The sequence below is a fragment of the Haliotis asinina genome, chromosome 5, assembly GCF_037392515.1.
Source record: "Haliotis asinina isolate JCU_RB_2024 chromosome 5, JCU_Hal_asi_v2, whole genome shotgun sequence".
NCBI classification, from domain to species: domain Eukaryota; kingdom Metazoa; phylum Mollusca; class Gastropoda; order Lepetellida; family Haliotidae; genus Haliotis; species Haliotis asinina.
The window spans coordinates 37,633,330-37,655,616 of NC_090284.1; the positions used below are offsets into that span (position 1 = coordinate 37,633,330).

Here is a 22,287-nt window from a genome sequence, read left to right on the forward strand (position 1 = left end):
CCTGCACGGCATAGGTATATGTATATGTATCTCCAAGTGATCAAACAGGTGTCCAACCCAGCATCCCTGCACAGCATAGGTATATGTATATGTATCTCCAAGTGATCAAACAGGTGTCCAGCCTAGCATCCCTGCACGGCATAGGTATATGTATATGTATCTCCAAGTGATCAAACAGGTGTCCAACCCAGCATCCCTGCACAGCATAGGTATATGTATGTGTATCTCCAAGTGATCAAACAGGTGTCCAGCCCAGCATCCCTGCACGGCATAGGTACATGTATATGTATCTCCAAGTGATCAAACAGGTGTCCAGCCCAGCATCCCTGCACAGCATAGGTATATGTATATGTATCTCCAAGTGATCAAACAGGTGTCCAGCCCAGCATCCCTGCACAGCATAGGTATATGTATATGTATCTCCAAGTGATCAAACAGGTGTCCAGCCCAGCATCCCTGCACAGCATAGGTATATGTATATGTATCTCCAAGTGATCAAACAGGTGTCCAACCCAGTATCCCTGCACGGCATAGGTACATGTATATGTATCTCCAAGTGATCAAACAGGTGTCCAGCCCAGCATCCCTGCACAGCATAGGTATATGTATATGTATCTCCAAGTGATCAAACAGGTGTCCAACCCAGTATCCCTGCACGGCATAGGTACATGTATATGTATCTCCAAGTGATCAAACAGGTGTCCAGCCCAGCATCCCTGCACAGCATAGGTACATGTATATGTATCTTCAGATGATCAAACAGGTTTTAGAATCCCTAAAACACACCTGACATATTACTCCTGAAGAATTGTTTACTGACTCGCTGGTTACTCACCCAAACTTCGAACAACTTTGTGTCTTCATGGGCCAGAATAGATAAAACACTCAACAATAATACCATTGAGGGCAAATTTAATTTTCTACAAATCAATGATGCAAACATAAATATCATGTATGTAAAACATTAGTATAAAATCCATTCAACTGAACAACACATGTGAGTGAGCTATGACAGTGACTGTAGTCCCTTCCTTGCCACTGTTACAGCCATTCATAAACTATCAACAATATAACAAAGTATGTACATAGTCTATAAGCAACTGTTTACATTAAAATACATTAAACAGTCAATAAAATTTTGAAAGGAATTCTTATCTTCAACCAAACCAATTTCTCTAAAACCTATGCAAATGAACTATTTACTTAAGGACAGAAACAAATTTCCGTACAAAATGATTTTGTCATAAATCTAGTTCATAATTGAAATAGGTTTCATAAAAATATTTAGACTAGATTCATTTGCAAAATAAAATAATGGTTTGTGATGTCATATTAAATTCATTAAAAAATAAAAATTTGAATATAATTATTTTTTTAACAGGCATTAAAATTCCATATGATAATTGTATTTCAAAATAAACATTTGCTGCAATGGTGTTTTGATTACAAAACTTTCACTATATACCACAATGGATCAGCAGTGAACTCAGTTGAAATGCATGAACAAAAACATTGCAGAGATCAAAGTACAAATGTACATCCTAATATAAAGCTACATTCAAGGTAAGGCTATTTGCCAGTACAAATAGTGGATATTTACAAAGTAAATTCAAAAGGTCTCGGCATGTACAAATGTCCACAGACATACTGGGTTCTGGTCTAGCCTTATAAACCGTCTGTCCAGCAGAGTGAAAGAAGGGGGTATTACAATGTACGAGGACAGGCTGAAGTCGTGCACATCTCAGCATTGTTTGGTAAAAGCTGTGAGTATAGGTGTGTTGCTGACCACAGGGGTGTGTCACGCTTAGAAACGGTGTTAGAAACATACACACATGTATAGTAATGGGGTTGTTCTATGTACCTATATGTCGTTCTAAAGCTGTTTCTCATCGTGTATTGGAGACCAGCCTAAAACACCAGGACAAACTGGGATTTAGACCAATGGTGATTGGGTTTTGTCATGTCCAGGACACTGAATTAGATTAAAACCAAGGCAGTGATCTTTATAATGAATTTTGAGTTTTAATTAAAGTTTCAAAATTTCTTAAGTCATTTTACACAACATATGCATTTCAAGCGGGGGAAAGTTATAATCAACAAATGTTGATTGTATGTGATAATTATTGAGCTTAACCTTGAGGTTCAAGTTAACTGGGCCATCTGAATATGTGTGAAATAGTTCCATCAGTCCAAACCTATTTAGCGTGTGCAATAAATACCTGTGCACAAGCAACTTCTATTGTAAGACAGGTGATACATGGATATAAATAGCTGTGACACACTTCCCTAAAGCCCCCAAACAGGAAATGGTGCTCCAAATATGACACTTCTGATAACCTGCAACAGGTGGACTTAAAGCATGAACAAAAGCACTAGGAACCCTCAGAATCCAGGCATGATTTGTTGCAGAGGTAAAACTGATCCAGCTCCTGAGTCACAAGTTGACAAATATTGCAGACTATTTCACAAGGCATATAAATAAATAATTCTTAATACCATGAAAAATAGTAATACTCTGTTTCTGCGGTTGTTCAGTAATTGATTGCCCTCTGAAAAATACTGAACAGAAAATTATGATAGATATTCACAACAATAACTGTATGAAAACCGAAACTTGAGATGTTCAGGTAGCAACATAATCTTCCATCTGTCATCAGCAGATGGACACACCCTACTGATTCTACAACCTGAGTCTGGTGTGAAATCAAAGTATACTGTATCAAAAGTGAACAAAATCGTGCACAGCACGACCAGTTTCCTACCTCCTCTGCTAATTTTTCATACTCTGCAGCAATACCCTACTGTCATCATGATACGAAAACCATCTTAGAAAAATATTTAAACCATTATGAAAAAAATCAAATTACAAAACGATCATGTCTTAATGAGGCATCAGAATCTGAGGCGACCATGTCAAAGGCACACAGGAGTGCTGTCAGTAAAACTTGTAAAACAGCCTGCATGAAGTGATAATGGTATATAAATAATAGACAGTCTCAAAAACTGAACGGAAACAGTCATTTGGTCTAAATTTACATCCCTTACTCTACTGATTTTCTTCTTTAGAGGTTTTTTTTATCATTGTTACAGACTTCTTCACCAGAACAAAATGCTACTGAGAGGGCACCTTTAGAATACAGCGCCACAACTTCTCATGAGGACGTTAGGGTTATGTGGACCTAACTAAACCTAACCTAACCTTAACCCACCCTAATCCTAACAACCTACAATTACGTAAAAGAGTATTATAACATGTTTTTAAAGTTTGTGGTGCTGTATTCTAAAGGTAGGGCCTACTTACAAACATTCATGTACATTATTGATTTTAAGCTAACAGACCCTAAATCTAAAATCACATAAATTAAAATGTCATGATAACTGTCCCAAATTTTAAGGCAAAACAATTTTTGAAGGGCTCATGACTGGCAAGAAGATATGGAGACATTAGATTCTATCCTACTTTGTAATCCGACTTGTCCATCAGTAATTTTACTAGTCCACTGGTGAGAGCGCAGTCTCTATGTGAATGACTCTCTAGTCCCAGTAGAAAGATAATTGGTTGAAGAAAAGGCACACTGTCTTCATGGTATCTTTCATTTATGATGCAAAACAAACAGAAACTTACATCTTTGCCATAGGTTGACAGCACAGATGTAGGGTAATGACGTTAATATGGAATGTGAATCAATTGAAAGAAGTGGACACATTTTACAAATACTTACAGGAGGAAAAGTCATACTTGTACATGTATAAAGACAATTTTACAATTTGATCAGCTAAAACATCCATTGCATGACAACACTGCTCCACAGAAATATCTTCCTCTAGGTAGTGTGTGTCTGAGCCATGTAGTGCTGCCTTAGATGAAACAATGTGGTTTGGTAATGTTTGTATGTACAGGTAACAGTGTTAACTTTCATTTCTGCAGCACAAGAAATAAAAGCATACTTTCCTCACAACTTGCCAACAATATGCGTTTATCATAATCCCCAACAAACGCTTTCCGAAACTGACTTAAATTAAATTGGAATAAAGAGTTCCTATTCATATTTTTTGTAAAACAAGGGCTGATCTTATTTCTTTTGTTGTCTTTACAAGCCTGGTAAATATCTGAAATAATAATGTAATAGTAAGCATGTATGATAATTACTTTGGATTTAAAGTTGTAAAAGTCTCATGACAGAAAATAATGTACCCTGGGCTCTGACTGAAAATAATTCTCTCCAATCTCACTACTTGTTCGACCATGATTTGCCTCCTTGAGGACCAACTACGTCCAGCCTAGAAACTAACACATACTATATTATGCACTATCAACAGTCGATACTGGTGACTATTGCCCGACATTCACACAATGATTTATCTGATCACAAAATGCTTTAGTATCTAAAACGTTTTTCACATTGAGCAAATAAAAATAGATTTTTCAATCAGCTTCAAATTCAAAGCAGACTATATGTAGAATTTCTCTTGATGGTGACGCCCATGTTTTTACAGAAATCAGCTGTGAAAGGAATACAATTGAAATACTGGCATCCTGGACAATTTGTGAGTGGGACAACATAAAATAAGATGACAAGAAGCACGAAGATTCCAACAGACAAGCATAGTGTGATCACAATAGTAATGATCTTCCGCCGCCGGTCTAGTTTACCAAAAGCCACATATGGCAGTAATGCAAATGCCAGGAGGAAGCCGAAGAAAAATCCGAATAAATGAGCCCAATTGTCAAACCATGGTAAAAGTCCTAGGAGGAACAGGATGATGATGGGAATCACAAGTTTGAGCACTGCCTTAGCCGGTTTCTTGTATCTCTGCCAACTCTGTAGCACCTCCACCAGCAGGCATGCCAGGATACCAAACTGGGAGCCAGATGGACCAGCCTGGAACATATTTTATTCTATCATTATTATTACATGGATATTCATAAAACACTATAGTGCATCCTCTATGCATGCTCAAAGCAATTCTTTGTGTCTCCCTCGATCATTGGATGTCAATCGTAACGGCACAACACATTATCAGTCTTTAACATGTGGCACTTCCACTTCCACAACCAGTATCAACCTTTATGTTGAACAGTCAAGAATTTTTTCAAACATGTTAGTCCATGTAATATGACTTAAAAAACATTTATGCTGGTCAATAGTTTGGAGAGTAGGGGTGGCTGTAGGTTGGGTGATTGAGTTAGTAGTCTTGCACCTCCTTCAGCAACAGTCCCAGTCATCATGGGAGCACATGAAACAGAGTTCACATATCATCCACATGTAGTAATGGAACCTGGGCATTTGGTGTGACAAGTGAACACTTAAACGCCTGCTCTGTATAGAGGGAAGCAATGTTTATAACAGTGCTTAATAGCACAATTTCACACATTTTCGACAATATTTTGGCCTATATCATATATTTTGGGGCATATGCACTCACTTTAGCTTCCTACTGATGCAATAAAACACTTATTATCCCTTAAGACTTGCCTGAACAGCTTCCAGAGACCGCTTTTATGAAATAGGCCATACATGAAATGCAAACAATTGCTCTTTACATCAAAAACTATCACACAGTGTGTTGTTGTGTTTGTCAAACTGGTTTCAATCACAAGCTATGCAGATATATTGGAGCCAGACTTTAGAATCACTTTGATCATTTTGATTGGGTTCTGTTTCCAAAGAAGTTATAGGCTATATTTGTAAACTGTACTCCAAGGGACATAACTCTAACGGGTTTGCTTGAAAATGTGTTTGCCCACTAGAGTACTCAAGAGTCACTTTAATGCAACGTTGCATAAATTCATTTGAACTTTTTAATTTGATATTGTAATCTAAATACATACTTTTGTGGGGAACAAATTATATGGTAGCATCCCTTACGGCTGATAGATAGTTGATTTAGAGAAATGCATTATATATTTTCAGAGAAATGCGGTGTGAAATAGTGCCTTTCTGATATAAGGGGGGATATTTTACAGAAAATTGTATGTAACATACATATTCACAATTTTCATTTCTGAAAGTCTTGTTCTCTTTTTATAAAGGTTTGCAGTGGTCAGGAGCTGAATGCAAAGCATTTTATTAATCATAAGTTCAATAAATGTAAACAGTGTCAGATAATTGTTGCAGTGTGCTACATGTTAATAGCTACCAAAATTTAGGCATAATACATGTATTTGATCTAGTCATTGTGTCACATGACAATGTGGAAGTGATGATGGAGTACACCAAAACATTGCCTCTTTATGAACAGAAACTGACAGCCATACATTTCCTCACTTAGATTTGATATATTTCTCTTCTCTATTCTGACAGTTTCTTGGCTTACTTCTGGTGAATTAATTTAACTTCAACTTTGAAGTTTGCCAATCACACACTGCCAGAGCCATAGAATAACATCATCACTAAATAGGGAAATTATCGAAATCCTGTGTTAAGCATTATTGACGTTTCATATATTGGATACAGAGACAGATCAAACTCCCCATCAGATATGCCCTCAATTATCAGAAAGTGCATGTTTCTGGGAACCATGTTCCTAGATGTTCACATGAAGGCAAGTGAGGCTGGGTCAAGTGAGAAGTAGAAAATGATCTTACCTCTACAACATATGGCAGAAAGACACTGCTAGCCAGGTTGCCACAGATGCCAGTGCCAAGGTAGATGATAGCCATGCGGATAGCACCGGTCAGCTTCTCCATGTCTCTCATAACCAACACTTGGAATCCTACTGTGATAATCAGGTGAATCAACCTAAAGACAACAGGTGAATAGTCAGTATATATTTGAGGCAGATCTACCTAGAGGGTATAGGCTAATAGTCAGTATATATTTCATGTAGATCTACCTACATGCAACAAGCGAATAGTCAGTATACATTACAGGTAGACCTTCCTAGAGGGAAGAGGTGAATAGTCAGAATACATTACAGGTAGATCTTCCTAGAGGGAAGAGGTGAATAGTCAGTATATATTACAGGTAGATCTTCCTAGAGGGAAGAGGTGAATAGTCAGTATATATTACAGGTAGATCTTCCTAGAGGGAAGAGGTGAATAGTCAGTATATATTACAGGTAGATCTTCCTAGAGGGAAGAGGTGAATAGTCAGTATATATTACAGGTAGATCTTCCTAGAGGGAAGTGTATTGGAATTTTAGCTTCTATGGTCATAGTCTTGATCACAGCTCAGTCAGTGAACCTGTTTCACTTTTACATTGCACTTGCTTACTCTATTGTTTCTCCGGGTCTCTATTGTCTAGCAAAAGCCTGGCAAGCCCTCATATTCAGTGGCAGGGTGCCATCGGTCAGCTTACATTCACGTTGAGGCTAGAGTCTATTTACTGTTTTTTCTGGGCATGATTGTTAACTATCAGTTCATCTGAGACTACAGTCATCCCTCGCCATAACGTGGTGGGTCTTGGGGTCCAAGGATGACCCCGCATGTTATCAGACATATGCTACATAGTACCTATTACATAATGTGGAACAAAGGCCGCGTAAAATCGCATTTTCCAAGGACATAACTAAACTGCTATTATGTGCATTGTGCCTTGTCAAAACTATATCGTATCTTTGAAGGTGAAAATAAACAAACTTTAAAAATGAAAACATATATATGTACGGTAAATTTGAAATAAAAAATCACTAGACATGGTATTTTAACTGTTGTTCCCATTATTCTACTAAGCCAGAAATAGCAATCAGCTGTGCACAGATGTTTTGGTCCAATGTACCGATGATTCAGATAAAAACGATCAGATAATATTACATCAAGTAATTTCTATTCCATTTTCTGAATATTTTATATATTAAGCAGTTAATAAATATACATAGTTTATATTGCTATCGGATTAGTATATAATGTATGTTTTCTGCAAATGCAGAAATGTATAAGTTACTACAATATTTCGCTGTTGGTATAATTATTATTGAGAAATCCCTGCATGTTTTAAGCATCTGAAAAACAATGGATATGTACTATAAACACTGTCAGTTGACACCCGCACTGAATTTCACTAGTTATTTATCAGAGCTCAAAAGCGGATTTGTTGATGATCTATTTTTGATTTCGTGAAGGGGTGTGATTGCAGTTCAACTTTTTTTATGGGAGCCACGGATTACCCTGTGGTTTAACCGAATCCGTGGTATCGCGAAGCGCGTTATTACGAGGGATGAATGTATTTATTTGTCGTTTCTCACTGTTTGTGGTGTTTTCAGCGTATACTTAAAGCTTAGACGCAACCCAAAAAATAAACATAATTAAAACACAATTATCATTCATTCATGACTTATAATATATGTCGCTGATAATGAAAAAACAAATAAACCAATTTACAAGCGTACAATCGCAAATCAAATCAATATTTTGTACTTGGGTACTCGAAATGAAGCATGTGGGATACCGAACCCAGTAAGAACAGGTGGGCAAGCACTCAAGTATAATGAAGACTTTCATTGGCTGGTTCATCTGCGGATACTCTCTGGGCTCTTTGTTTATGGCATATAGCCCGACAGGTTTTAAGTTCAAATTGCATGATGTCATTAGCAGACAGACAGGCAGATGCATAGGTGTCAATAAAACAGACATTGAGTTTTGTCTGTGACAGAGGCTGTTTATCACAACAAACATCTTTTTTACATGTAACAAGTTGATTATTTACTTGTTTGTGCACACAACAAAGATTATACTACTCCTGCGCATGACATTGTAGTCCGGAATATGTGTGCACTATGCAGTGTGCAGTGTTGAAACCACTTTACATCCCAGCTGGAATGAAATCAGTGAATCGTTTGAACTCTGATTTTGCAGGGTTTTTTTCATTATTTTTCAACTTAATTTGCTGAATTTGTATTTTGGATAATTTTGTTTCTGTAAGTCCATACCAAGGTATCAGAATCTGCAAAGTTCTGCATGCATGTAAGCTTTAAGTTTATACATATTACTTTTAAATTTCTTCATCAAGTATGCAAGATTTGAGTTGCATTAATCCCTTGACATTTCTGTATGCCCTTCTAGTTTCTCCAGGTAGGGAATTACCTGAACTACAGGCTTAACCCTCGGCATTCAGGGATATATATGGCATCTACATGTAAGAACACAAGCCCTGTGTTGAGATGAGGGGGAAGTTTGATATACACATTTGACTGACCCGCCATGAAGGAAGAGAGATGTCCACAGTCTGTAGAACTGGTCCGGGTGGTCCGGGTGGGAGAACACAATCATTCCACAGATCTGCTGCATACACTTCACCTACAACACAACCAAAGGGAGGAACTATATACACATTATATTGATTATCCCCCTTTATCGTGTTGTGGTCCATGTTCCTGTTTGCAGATGACAAATAACAGGAAATTAAGCAATAGTGCCTGAGGACAGAAGGTGGAGGTCATCAGAGGTGGGTAGTGACTCTGTTTTTCTCTACATGGGTACCTGGAAGGATGAGATGGTAATGTCATGCGACTGTTAACTTTGAACTTCATATGTTCCCATGGAAACTAGGAATGAAAATCGACAACCCACTGATTCACAGACTATGAAACATTTCTAGCATGCTTGAATAACTTTCAGCCTCTTAACCTTTATTTCCCTTTGGTTCATAAGCTGTTTGTTTCCATACATCACTGGGCATCACATAATGTCAGGAACAGGCAAACTGTAACGCAAATGGGTTGCGCAGCATAGAGAAAATTACCAGTCTCCTTATATGCGAGTGAAGCGAGCAAAGGTTGGCAACGTACTTCCTTCACTTCAGTTCGAAAAATATTTTTCATGTCAAAATAAAATATCACCACCATCAAAAGTATATACCCATTTCTTCACTGGGTTGTGCTCTCACATTTCCAACCCGATGTTGAACAATTACTCATGTGAAATACATTTTATTCAACAATTTAAGCGAATCTTCTGGTAAATCAGACTGTTTTTCGCCTCCATTCCCCCTCCCAGCTTCTGTTTCAATGGAGTGAAGGAACAGGAGGGTATTATTCCATATGGAATACTTACAATTACCTCCCCTGCTGCATCCGACTATTACCCCAGAAGTGTTTTTATGCAGAATCAATGTTACGGAAATTCTAACAATAGCAACGACAGAAATGACAAATAAACTCCAACATGTTGATGATAAAATTAGACAATAGGGTATTTCTTTTTAATCTCTGCTTATTCTTGTTCCGTCACCCCATTCAAACGGAAGCTGGCAGGGGTAATGGAGGCAAAAAACGATCTGAATACCAAGCGTGGTGCTTAAAATGTTTAATAATTACAGCATATTTCATGTGATTAATTATCAAACATGGTATAGAAAATCTGAGAGCACAACCAAGTGAATAAATGGGAGTGTACTTTTGATGGTGGCAATATTTTATTTTGACATGAAAAATATTTTTTGATCCGAAGCGATGGGAGTACGCTGCCAACCTTTGTTTGCTTAGCTCACATATAAGAAGACTTGTCACATTCTCTATGCTGCAGAGCCCCATTTGTGCTACAGTTTGCCTTTGTGTCAGGTAAGGGCCTGTTCTGTAATGTAACTAGGAGCTAGATGTATGTCAAAAATAAGGCCATTACAGATTAATTTGACAGTTTCATATATGCCCCATGACTTCAAAACAGTCTGCCTTACATCATTCTGTTGACCTGGTCAAGTGAATACTAATGCTCTGCATGACCCTGTCACAACTGGTTCAGTCCATTATTGTGAAGGAGTGTGCCTTTGTCAGTTGATCATCAAGATATCCAAACAGCTAAGGCAAGGTTGCCCTTCAACATCTCAGTGTTGAGAAATCGTCAGCAATATCCAAACTTTCTTAAAAAATGGTTGAATGTTTCGGATTTACGCAGTCTTCACACAAATGCAGCATTAATAACATTCTCTCTTCCCCTATTTAGTGAAGTTAACTCGGCTTCCTGTTTGTGCCATTTGACCTCTCCGGTCATGCATATGTACAGTAGCTCAGGTCAAGCTGAACAAGCTCTAATAATCTACACTGGAATCAGACCTGAAATGTGAAAGGGGGAAAAAAAACAACCACAAAATACAAAAATCTTTTTTAAATCTGTGAATAAATCCTCATGTGGGAATATCATCCACTTACAACTGTAAAATGGTACTTCTTTTCTTGGTAGTAGATATTACTTCCAACACAAGAAAACAAACTCCTGGCTTGAGTACAATGCATCAGCTGACGATACTAGCTGTTCATCACACTGTGACAGGTAAAGAGCACAAAAGACATGAGTCGCGAAAAAGTAACGGGTGTGTTTTGAGCAACTCTTCATTACAGATGGAGATATCACTATCTGTGGCTATGGGAAATGTCCCATATGAAATACATTCTATACAAGATCCTAGCACACACACACATACTTAAATTACATCTATTGATGCCTTGATTTGATACCATCTTGACTTTTGACAAAGGATACAGTGAAGTGAGTTTGGTTTTTCTGCAGCTTTTAGCTATATTCCAGCAATATCAGAGAGCACACTGTACCTGTGTAGAGAATTAAACCAGGTCTTTTGTGTGAACACTTTACCTGCTAGGCTACATCTCCGCCACGGGCACAGTTAAGTATGGTAGCTGCTATGGAAGACTTTCGTCCATTCACAAGATAATACCACTAAAAAGTTGAAGCCAGTATGTTACCTGTGAACATAGGAATGCCTCTTCATGGTAGTAGCCTCGCTTCAGATCACAGTGTTCTCTTGTAGTGATGAAACACTCTCCCTGGATACCATGGCAACAGGGATGACCTACCACTTCACAGGTCATGTGCCGATTTTCACTACTTGCTTTGCTTTGGTTCAGTTCTGTTGTTGCCTTGCAAAGCTGTAAAACACACAATTAGCCTCTAGCTCTGAGACCACTTCAACATACAGTGAAATAATCTTAATCCTGGCAATAATGTTTCCTTCAAAATTTAACACATTAATGAATACAAGAAATGGAATAATTTCTTTTAGCAAATCTGTGAGTAGTTGAGTAGAGTTTCAATTCTTTGAAGAAAATATTCCTAGGGGTTCATAATGTAATTCTTTAAGTAAAATTGACATTTTATACTTATCCTGAATCATGCTTATTGTGCTTATCTCCTCTATTTATGCGAATGATAGTGAAACACTTGAATCCCTTGTAGTTCCCTTGAAGAGGACATAAAAGTTGCCTCATTAATTGCCTGCCTTGAACCCTTTCCCACCAAAAGTCATGACTTGCCATGCTTGTCTCCTGATTAAGCCCTAGCACCAACAGACTGATCAATTAGACTTATCAAGCTACTCTACAGTTGTAATATTAAGCATATAGTTCTTCTGGGAGACCCGACGAGTCTTATTACATGCATTGAGGATGGCCCCACTCGGGTAATTAATCCCTGGAGTTAATTTTCAATGTTGTTCAAATGAGATGTAGATTTTCATCAGAGTAAACCAATCACTCATGCTAGTCAGGTGTAGATAGTACATACGGACTCTCAACCAAAACTCTCCAGAGTGATGGTATTCAAGAAGTCAACGTGATAAAGGGTGAGATTTCCAACTCAGCCCCTGTGTGGAACCATTAGTTGTTGTATTAAAACAAGTGACCCAAACTGCTGAAAGCCAGTGGTGGTGATGCCTGTGAGGTAGTGTTTGGCGAACACTTTTTCCCATTTCCATGCAGAGCGAGTGTGGACACCCATGCTGACTTTGTGTGGATTGGAAGCTCTTGGGGGTTCATGTCTTGCTGTTTTGTAGGCACTAGTATAGTCTCATACAACATGATGTTGTTGTTCTCTCTGTTTACAAGGAGATGAATAGGTGCTTGAACTTTTGTCTCCTTGTTTTAGTGTTTTGAAGATATATCCTCAGGGCTCTGACAGGACACAAGGAGAAGTCTTAAGTGTCCTCTGGTCTGAGGATTGTAGATAGTGCTGGGACCTGAAACTATTTGTCCAGGTAACCGATTCTTTGCAATGACGTCCCATCTAGTTTATTCAAAGTCCACTGCACATATCTCTGACATACAGGCTGTTGTAGGGAAGTGGAAGGCAGAGTTGCTTTCACTGTTTGTTGCCCAGGCTTGAGGATCTGGTACTGGTGAAATGAATGTCTGTAGAACTTTGTTGAACCTTGTGGCAAACAGGTCTATGAGGGGGGGTCCTATTTTCACAGTAATGAGCTGGAACGCCTCTGGATGGAGCATCCATTCCATATGTGATAGATGAAATGGGCGGGATAGAGCGTCTGTTCTATGTTCTTGGCTCACAGGATTTGAAAAGCCTTTAGCCAGATGTTTAACTCATCTACGATGTTGAACAACTGGAAGGTGAGTTAAAGCAGGCTTAGTGATCTTGTTGATCCCTGTTGATATATGTAGAATGTATGTAGAATGCCACTGTGTGAACCGTTAGCATTCAGTTGATCGGTGAGCTTGACCTGTGTTGTATTGCGTTGAGCACAGTCTTCATCTCCAACTGGTTGCTGTGAGGATGTTGTTCTCGTTTCGACTACTTCCCTGATGCCACTTAATTGTGAAGATGTGCTCCCCATCCTTGTAGTGATGCATCTACATAGAGATGCGAGTCAAAGACAGGCTCTTCTAAATAGGTAACTCCGCAGACATTTGACATGTGAGTCCACCAGAACACGGATATCTTGAGACTGGTAGAGAGATCAGGCCCCTGTTGTCCATGTGTCTTGCCAGGAAACACTGCAGTGGACGTAATTGTAGTTTTCATCTGTGAATCAAGTCCTCCGCTGAGGTGAGAGACCGTGAAGACATTGCCATGTTTGTAGTGGTAATGGAGAGATGACTGCTTCTAGAATCATGGCTTAGATCTTGACCCAACGATCGTCTGGGACCACAATATCATGAAATTATTTTGACAATTTTAAGAACAATGGCAGCCAATTTGAAATTGGGTGAAGGAGAGAAGTTAAAGCATGGCAAATCACGTGACTGTTTGGGCGGGAAAGGGTTCAAGGCAGGCAACTCGTTAGTGAGTAAACTTTTACGTCCTCTTCAATTTAACTACAAGGGATTCAAGTGCTCAGCTATCATTCACACAGAAGATTTCCTTTCACATTTCCTTACCACGCATGTGCCGCCATTCAGGTACATCCCTATCTACAAATCACCATTCCTTCTGCTGATGACATACAACCGAGAACAGAATTGTGGGCAGCTGGAGGTGTTACCCCAAGAAAGATTCTCTTCAAAACATTAAAAACCTCTGCAAGTTAGGCTCATTCTTTTTCGGAAGAGATCTTCCAAGGGGTACATATATACATAAACACAAAGACTCCCAAAGACTTGGAGGGAAATTGTGTTAGCGTACAAAAACAAAACAGTGAAAAAACATTGCCGAATGAGCGGTAGTTCACCATTACACTTGCCTAGTCACGTGACGTGTGGCTTGAAGGGAGGCATGCCAGGAGGTGAACCTTGAGGGAAGTTTGAATAGTGTTCAGATATTGGTTGTGGTGCGCTGCTCTGAGTCAGAATGTATGGCCATAAAGGTAATAGAACAGAAGGTTGAGTCAGAAACCTAAGAATCACTGGAAACCAGCTCTGCGATGGCTACAGAGGTGCCATTAGCACAATTAGCGAGCTGGATAGAGGTGGAAACGCCAACAATATCCTGTCTGTCCAATCCAGTTGGAAGGTGGCAGAAACACTGGTATGTTATCTGAGAACTGCGCACACACAGGATGGCACCTCTGCCATTCTTGCCCTGCAGTCACAACGCGCAGGAAAAGTGGGACATAAGAGGACGTCACCACACGAGGAAAAAGACTTTTTAATTTTGTGTAGCATAAAATGGGTAAATGTACCCAGAGAAAGATCTGTTCTAAAACAGACCATTGTATGTGAGATATGCTTACCGGCCACTGAGTGATGTCATCTGGCCACTTGAACAGGGAGACTGAGGCAGGGTCAGTGCAGAATCTACAGACAGGACACAAGGAATTAGTGCAGCTCTAACAAAAGTATCTGTTTCCTCTGCTTATCAGTTTCTATGCAATGAGATTTGAAAGCATACATTTTAACATAATTCATCTTCTTAAGGCACAGAAGTTAAGCCACTACAGAACTAAGCTAGAAATTTGTTGCTAAAGTGCAGCACCCCCAGTTGTTGTTATGAATTAATGTGTCACTTGCATTTGATTCAAAGTTCAAACTAAATAGCGGGCCTGATCAAGATCCATACTGTAATAAACAGGGTGTAATCAACTTGCTTGAGTGCCTTGGTTGAAAACATGAAAATGGAAAACATCTGTCAACATCCAGTGGACAGTACACATGCTTTGCATATCCTATAGTTGATAAAAATCTGCATTGAAGATCATGAGCTGGATCTTAATTTCTTTAAGTGATTCTGACATGACAATGCACAGACCATTAGTCCAGCCAGTTAGAGTGTAAATGAATCATTTGTTGTCCACTGACTCCCATTCCTTGGGAATATTAAGAAACATCTGTAACTGATGGGAAAGAAGCATTTCCCAAACACTGTCCTTAATGTGTGTCAGTTGGTTCATGTGGAGGAAAGACTGAGGTGAGGTCAATGTAACTCTGTCATTACCCCATGTACTGTAATGAGAAACCATGAGTGATATCAGGGAAAAAAATCTTCAAACCCTGATCACTTAATCCTGGAACACCTGTACACACTGAACTGATGGGGACATATATATTTGAAGCCCTTACTGAGGGTCCTGGCCACATACTGATCCAGACGTTCTTTTGTCAGCTCCAGGAGTGTTGTTGTCCCACTTCAGGAATGTTGATAATATACCCTGTAAAATAAATATAGCCATCAGTGGTGGGTGGTAGAATCAATACATGGTGGGGTTTGGGATGATGATGGTGAGGTGGGTGGTGGAATCAATACATGGTGGGGTTTGGGTGGTGATGGTGAGGTGGGTGGTGGAGTCAATGCATGGTGGTGTTTGGGAAAAGTGGGGTGGGTGGGAAATTGGTGGATAATTGTGACTTGTGACTGGTAACTTGAAATCATATTATTCACTGCATTAATCTAGGGGAGAATGTAGTAATATAGTTACATAAACACAAAAAGATCCAAAATGTCCTTTCAATATGTAACATGATACAGGAACCTTCAAAACATGTCTACATACACTACATCTCTTCTCTGTCATCTGAGCACACCCTGAGCCGTCGTTCCTGACACAGCAGGCTGAAGTCCTCTCCTCTGCAGTATCCAGTGCCAGTGCCCGGTTCAGTGTTTCGTCCCAACGCATACACGGAGCGTACTTCGCACCCAGGTGGATCAAGTCAGCCTGGCAGAAGGCAACACACTGCATTACTACAGATCCATTGTCAGCGGCACTCGACTGCGCCAGCAGTGCAGCCTCTGACTACATTTGAGCTGATCTCTTAATGTAACACATTGGATTCAACACGTTCCTTTGTCAAGATCTGTCATTTTGCTCTGAACAAGGATTGTTAGGTTAGGTTTTTTGTTTGTTTTGTACCTTAGACTAACCGTTGGTAATTATTAAATTTGGCATTTTATTTAAGAATTGTATTATGATTTTTTGTGCATTTATCAAAGGATTATAGTCACAAATTGTATAAAATCATACAGTTTCCCTAAACTTAATATTATGTTAAAACATAAGGACATTTGCAAGGTTAAAAGACTAGAGCCCCGACAATTAAGAAACCTGAAACAAAACAGTTTCTATCTCTATCTAGAAACAACGTGGAAGTTAAACTAAAAGTGCTTTATGGTTCAACTTCTTTATTATACAAGGTCACAACGTTTCGAGACAGATTCTAGTCTCTTCTTCACCTCACCTGAAGAAGAGACTAGAATCTGTCTCGAAACGTTGTGACCTTGTATAATAAAGAAGTTGAACCATAAAGCACTTTTAGTTTGATTCCTCCAACTTCTAAATGCCTTTGAAACAACTTAAACGTGGAAGTTGTTTTATAAACAACTGACCTGCCGTGGTCCAATCCACAAGTTGTCTCTCTCCCGGTGATGTTCCAGCTGCATGGCTAGGTTTGGCATGCGCACCTACAACACGAGGCATGTAACTTTCAGGAGTACAGCAATACAGGGCATGTAACTTTCAGGAGTACAACAACACAGGGCATGTAAATTTATAGAAACCTGTAGAGGTTATGAATTCTTTGAAGAATGTCCTCCTTGGGGTACATATAAGCATTTTTATATCCATTTAAAATTCCTACAACAGTTGTAACTATTTTGATAATAAAATATTTACAAAACAAAAAACTCAATTTTGTGTTGTTGGACCACCTTTACAGGGCCCCCCTGGCCCCCTACAGCCAAGAGCAGGTAACTCTGGCCGTCTACCTCGCACCTCACTTTTCATGCTGAATGTATCAGACAGAATGAGGGGAGGTGGGTGGCCGTACCCCAAGGAGGACATTCTTCAAAGAATTCATAACCTCTACGGGTTTGTATAATTCTTTTTCAGAAGACGTCCTCCTTGGGGTACATATAAGCATTAAACAGACTCCCGAAGAGAAACAATTGGGAGTGGTATTCTGTCTGACAGCAAAGTCTATTCGATCGAAGTGCAAATCTACAACCACACGAAAATAGAAAAGGCACTGACCTGGTCACCTGACTGCTTATGCCAATCAAGGCGGGGGCGTGACAAAACTGAGGACCCGCTTGTCAAAGCTTACATGCCCATTGGTTAGAATTTGGGAAATCCCAAATGACAAACCCCACCAACCCAAATCAAAGCCACCCACTGAATCCTGGAATTGGGGTGTGGCTGGCTGTTCTGGGATAGTGGGTTCGTAGTAATAGTAAAGGCGGCTCGCACAAGCGACCTGAGTATTACCAGAAACCAGCGTTGAAACGACCACAGAGGTGCAAGAAGCACTAGTAGCAGCACTGGTTGGGTGGCAAGCTGAGGCAGTAATTCGGAAATCAGGGAGATTGTCGGACATGCCCACAACACCCTGTCCGTCCAGTCCAACTGGAAGGCATCCTGGGAAAACGCTCTCAGACCGGAATCTGATTTGCCACCCGGGAGGCAAACAGATCCACCTGGAAACTGCCCGAACAACTGGGAGATAATACCTTATATCTCCCGATCGAGCAACCACTCATGGGGCGCTATGACATGTCGTGAGAGCGCATCTGCACGAACGTTGTCCACCCCAGGCAGATAGACAGGAATAACCCGTATGCTGAACTGATCGCTCCATAGCAGAAACTGACATGCCTCCCGAAGAAGCGACGGAGATACCGTGCCGCCTTGCTTCAAAATGTATGACATCGTCGTCTGGTTGTCCATTTCCAGACGAACCACCCGGGTTCGAACCTGCCACTAAGTGTTCGAACACCAACCTGACTGCTCTCAATTCTAGCACATTGATGCGCAATGTCGCCTTGTTCTCGCACCATATGCCAGACACTGAGGTCGCCCAGGACGCCCCCCACCCTGTGAGGAAGTCATCAGTCTGAATTGTGAGTGACAGCACCAGAATCGCCAGAGGAAAACCTTTGGACAGATTCCGGCGTCGGTCCACCACAGCAAGTGGGAAATCAACCACTGGAGAATAGCCAGATTCTTCTCGTAGCTCTCCGATTGGGACCACTGCCGTGCCAACGCCTGCTGAATGGGACGCATTCTCAGACGTGCACGCCAAACTATGTCCATCGTCGCCGTCATGTTGCCTAGCCACTGAAGCCAAGTTCGTGCTGAGACCACGGGGATCTACAGGAAAAGTAAAACTATGCCCCGAACCTTGGTAATGCGCTCTTCGGACAGGGAAAACAACCCTCGGGTTGACTGAACCTCGTCCCCAAGAAAACCAGATCCTGTGTTGGCACCAGTTCTGATTATTATAATTATTCTTTAATTGATAACCCAACCTCACCTGGTGAGAATATCCATCACCGACAGTGTGGATTCTCGACTTAGGTGTTGGGAGAGCACTCTGACATCCAGGTGTGGGAAACAAAACTTCCCTGTGCCCTGGAGACCTGGGCTGGAACTAGCCTGAACTAGACCCAGCCATAGCCTACGAAGGCCCATCACGGCACACATCATCAGACTCATGCAAGCGCATGAGTCACCAGATGTGAATAGAACTCCGTGAGCTGCCACGCTAACGTGGACAAGGTAACTTCCTCGTACCCGTCTCCTGTGATACCAGCTGCCTCTGCAGGACAGCGAGGTAGACAGTGTATCGCAACCTTAAGTTGCTGCAAGGCATTTCGATACCGCTCCTCAAGGGAACGGTAAGCCGACGCCTGACTGTGGCCCGACGACCCTCCAAGCTCAATCGAGGTGTAGACACACTCGTCGACAACAGGAGAGTCAAATAGCACATTCTCCCCCATCGAGTAGCGGCGGTTGAGCTCCGGGAGATCAAACCGTGAGCGGCAACCCGACTGAATACTGAATAGGATAACGACTTCGCTAATGAGCAGCTGGATCTCGGCTACCCTGCACGGAGTAAATGCTTCCCAGGAAGACAAAACTCCGTGGAATCGGGTGCGTCCGATGGGACGACCACCAGCGGCAGTGCTACAGCGATCCATTCGCGTACATGCCCTGGGGACGATCTGAGCGAAAAGCTCCGAATTGGCCTACCGTTGGTTCGCCGAAGAGAGAGGCCGCGAGACCCCGAGGGATCGACCGCTAAAGCAGGGACCCCCGATGCACTGAGCTGAACCGATTCAGGCGGCAAAGTCGGTGCTCGAGAACCACCAGTTTGGTTGCCGGTAACCCCGACACACGAGCTTAGGTTCCAAGAGTACAACAACACTGGGCATGTTAGTTCCAAGAAGACAACAATACAGGGCATCTTGTTTGAGTGGCATTTTATTCATTCCTGCTTGACAACGGTACAAGAATCTGTACCGAAATGTCGCAATCACACAATAAAGAAGTTGTTATCCAGAACAATTTGTCATATTAATACAGGGCATGTAAGTTCCAAGAGTACAACAACATGGGGCATGTAAGTTCCAAGAGTACAACACAGGGCATGTAAGTTCCAAGAGTACAACAACATGGGGCATGTAAGTTCCAAGAGTACAACACAGGGCATGTAAGTTCCAAGAGTACAACAACATGGGGCATGTAAGTTCCAAGAGTACAACACAGGGCATGTAAGTTCCAAGAGTACAACAACACGGGGCATGTAAGTTCCAAGAGTACAACAACACAGGGCCTGTAAGTTCTAAGAGTAAAATAACACAGGGCATATAGGTTCCAAGAGTACAACACAGGGCATGTAGGTTCCAGGAGTACAACACAGGGCATGTAAGTTCCAAGAGTACAAAAACACAGGGCATGTAAGTTCCAGGAGTACACCAACACAGGGCATGTAAGTTCAAGGAATGCAGCTATACAGGCCATGTCGGTTCCAGAAGTACACCAATAGAGGGCATGTAAGTTCAAGGAATGCAGCTATACAGGCCATGTCGGTTCCAGAAGTACACCAATAGAGGGCATGTAAGTTCAAGGAATGCAGCTATACAGGCCATGTCGGTTCCAGAAGTACACCAATAGAGGGCATGTAAATTCCATAAGCACAACAGTGGGCAAGTAACCCTGGCAATGTGAGCATGAACTTTCCAACAACAACAGTGTTTGCAAATCACTGCCTGTGAGATGTGGCTATGACATAACAAGATAATAAACTTACTGTTTCTGAGTAGACAGTCTCACTGATGCCAATGGGAGCGATGCCATAGACAGACACAGACACGATGAAGACAACAATCTGGACAAAGGTGACCCAGTAAGTGAAGTAGGGTCTGAAACAAACAGTACATCTCAGCACAAGTTTCAGGCTGCACACACTCACACAAAAAGTACATCTCAGCACAAGCTTCAGGCTACACACACTCACACAAAAAGTACATCTCAGCACAAGCTTCAGACAGCACACACTCACACAAACAATACATCTCAGCACAAGCTTCAGGCTACACACACTCACACAAAAAGTACATCTCAGCACAAGCTTCAGGCTACACACACTCACACAAAAAGTACATCTCAGCACAAGCTTCAGGCTACACACACTCACACAAAAAGTACATCTCAGCACAAGCTTCAGGCTGCACACACTCACACAAACAGTACATCTCAGAACAAGCTTCAGACAGCACACACTCACACAAAAAGTACATCTCAGAACAAGCTTCAGGCTACACACACTCACACAGAAAGTACATCTCAGCACAAGCTTCAGGCTGCACACACACAAAAAAAGTACATCTCAGCACAAGCTTCAGGCTACACACACTCACACAAACAGTACATCTCAGCACAAGCTTCAGGCTGCACACACTCACACAAACAGTACATCTCAGAACAAGCTTCAGGCTACACACACTCACATAAACAGTACATCTCAGCATAAGCTTCAGGCTACACACACACAAAAAGTACATCTCAGCATAAGCTTCAGGCTACACACACTCACACAAACAGCAGATCTCAGCACCACCTTCGGGGCACACACTCCCACAAACAGTACATGCAAGCAACCAGCAATACAAACAATCAAAGAATAGTTACAGAAGCAGAAATTATCGTGGTGATGAATTATTGCTTGGACATTTCATCAGAAACCATCTGGCTGATTTACATACTTTAATAAAGACCTAACAAAACAAAAAAACTTTCCAAATCCTGACAAAACTAGGTGTGGTCTAATTTCCTGCCTACCTGTGATCATCCATCTCGTCTATCTGATGCTTGACATCATCTGTCTGTCTGTCACTCCTGAAGCTTCGGTTCATGAGGCGACCCACAAATCCCATCCCAACATTCCGCTTGTTCCTCTCCAGAACTGAGTCCATCACCTTCTGTGTAATCTGTCCCAGTCCAAAATCTACCTCATCCATGCCTGTCCCTGGGGTGGAGGGGTAGGCTTGGGGAGGGGTTCGACGCCACCCTGCAGCAGGTCTGAAAGGCAACATGATGGAAATGTCTCAAGGGTCAATATTATTGTCTTGTGAGATCACCCTTACAGGGCCCTGCCAGGGCACCATACAGCAGAGAGCAGGTAACTCTAGCCGTGATCCTCGTACCTTACTTTCATGCTGAACGAAGCTGATAGAATGAGGGCGGCAGGTGGCCATAACCCAAGGAGGACTTTCTGCAAAGAATTCATAACCTGTGCAGGTTTGTATAATTCTTTTTCAGAAGAAGTCCTCCTTGGGATAACAAATACATATTAGACAGACTCCCAGAGACACCTGACTGCCAATGCCAATCAAGGTGGGAATGTGACTAAGGTGAGGACCCATATTGTCAAGCCTATATGTTCATTGGCTG

The 22,287-nt window shown here is 41.2% G+C and overlaps 1 protein-coding gene across 3 annotated transcripts in view; it reads right to left on the reverse strand.

The window, feature by feature from the left end:
- Window positions 1–895: 895 nt before the first annotated feature.
- LOC137284308 (inactive rhomboid protein 2-like) overlaps window positions 896–22,287 on the reverse strand; it is a 29,345-nt gene continuing 7,953 nt past the window's right edge. The window contains exons 6-15 of one of the 3 annotated variants that reach the window (XM_067816077.1): window positions 21,676–21,915; window positions 20,645–20,756; window positions 16,944–17,018; window positions 16,114–16,275; window positions 15,683–15,771; window positions 14,857–14,920; window positions 11,642–11,824; window positions 9,139–9,239; window positions 6,590–6,743; window positions 896–4,883 (exon numbers count right to left, since the gene is read on the reverse strand). In XM_067816077.1, coding sequence (XP_067672178.1) covers window positions 4,443–4,883; window positions 6,590–6,743; window positions 9,139–9,239; window positions 11,642–11,824; window positions 14,857–14,920; window positions 15,683–15,771; window positions 16,114–16,275; window positions 16,944–17,018; window positions 20,645–20,756; window positions 21,676–21,915 — 1,621 coding nt within the window. In that variant the 3' untranslated portion in view covers window positions 896–4,442. The remainder of the gene's footprint in view (window positions 4,884–6,589; window positions 6,744–9,138; window positions 9,240–11,641; window positions 11,825–14,856; window positions 14,921–15,682; window positions 15,772–16,113; window positions 16,276–16,943; window positions 17,019–20,644; window positions 20,757–21,675; window positions 21,916–22,287) is intronic. The other 2 variants (XM_067816075.1, XM_067816076.1) reach the window with 2 other exon arrangements.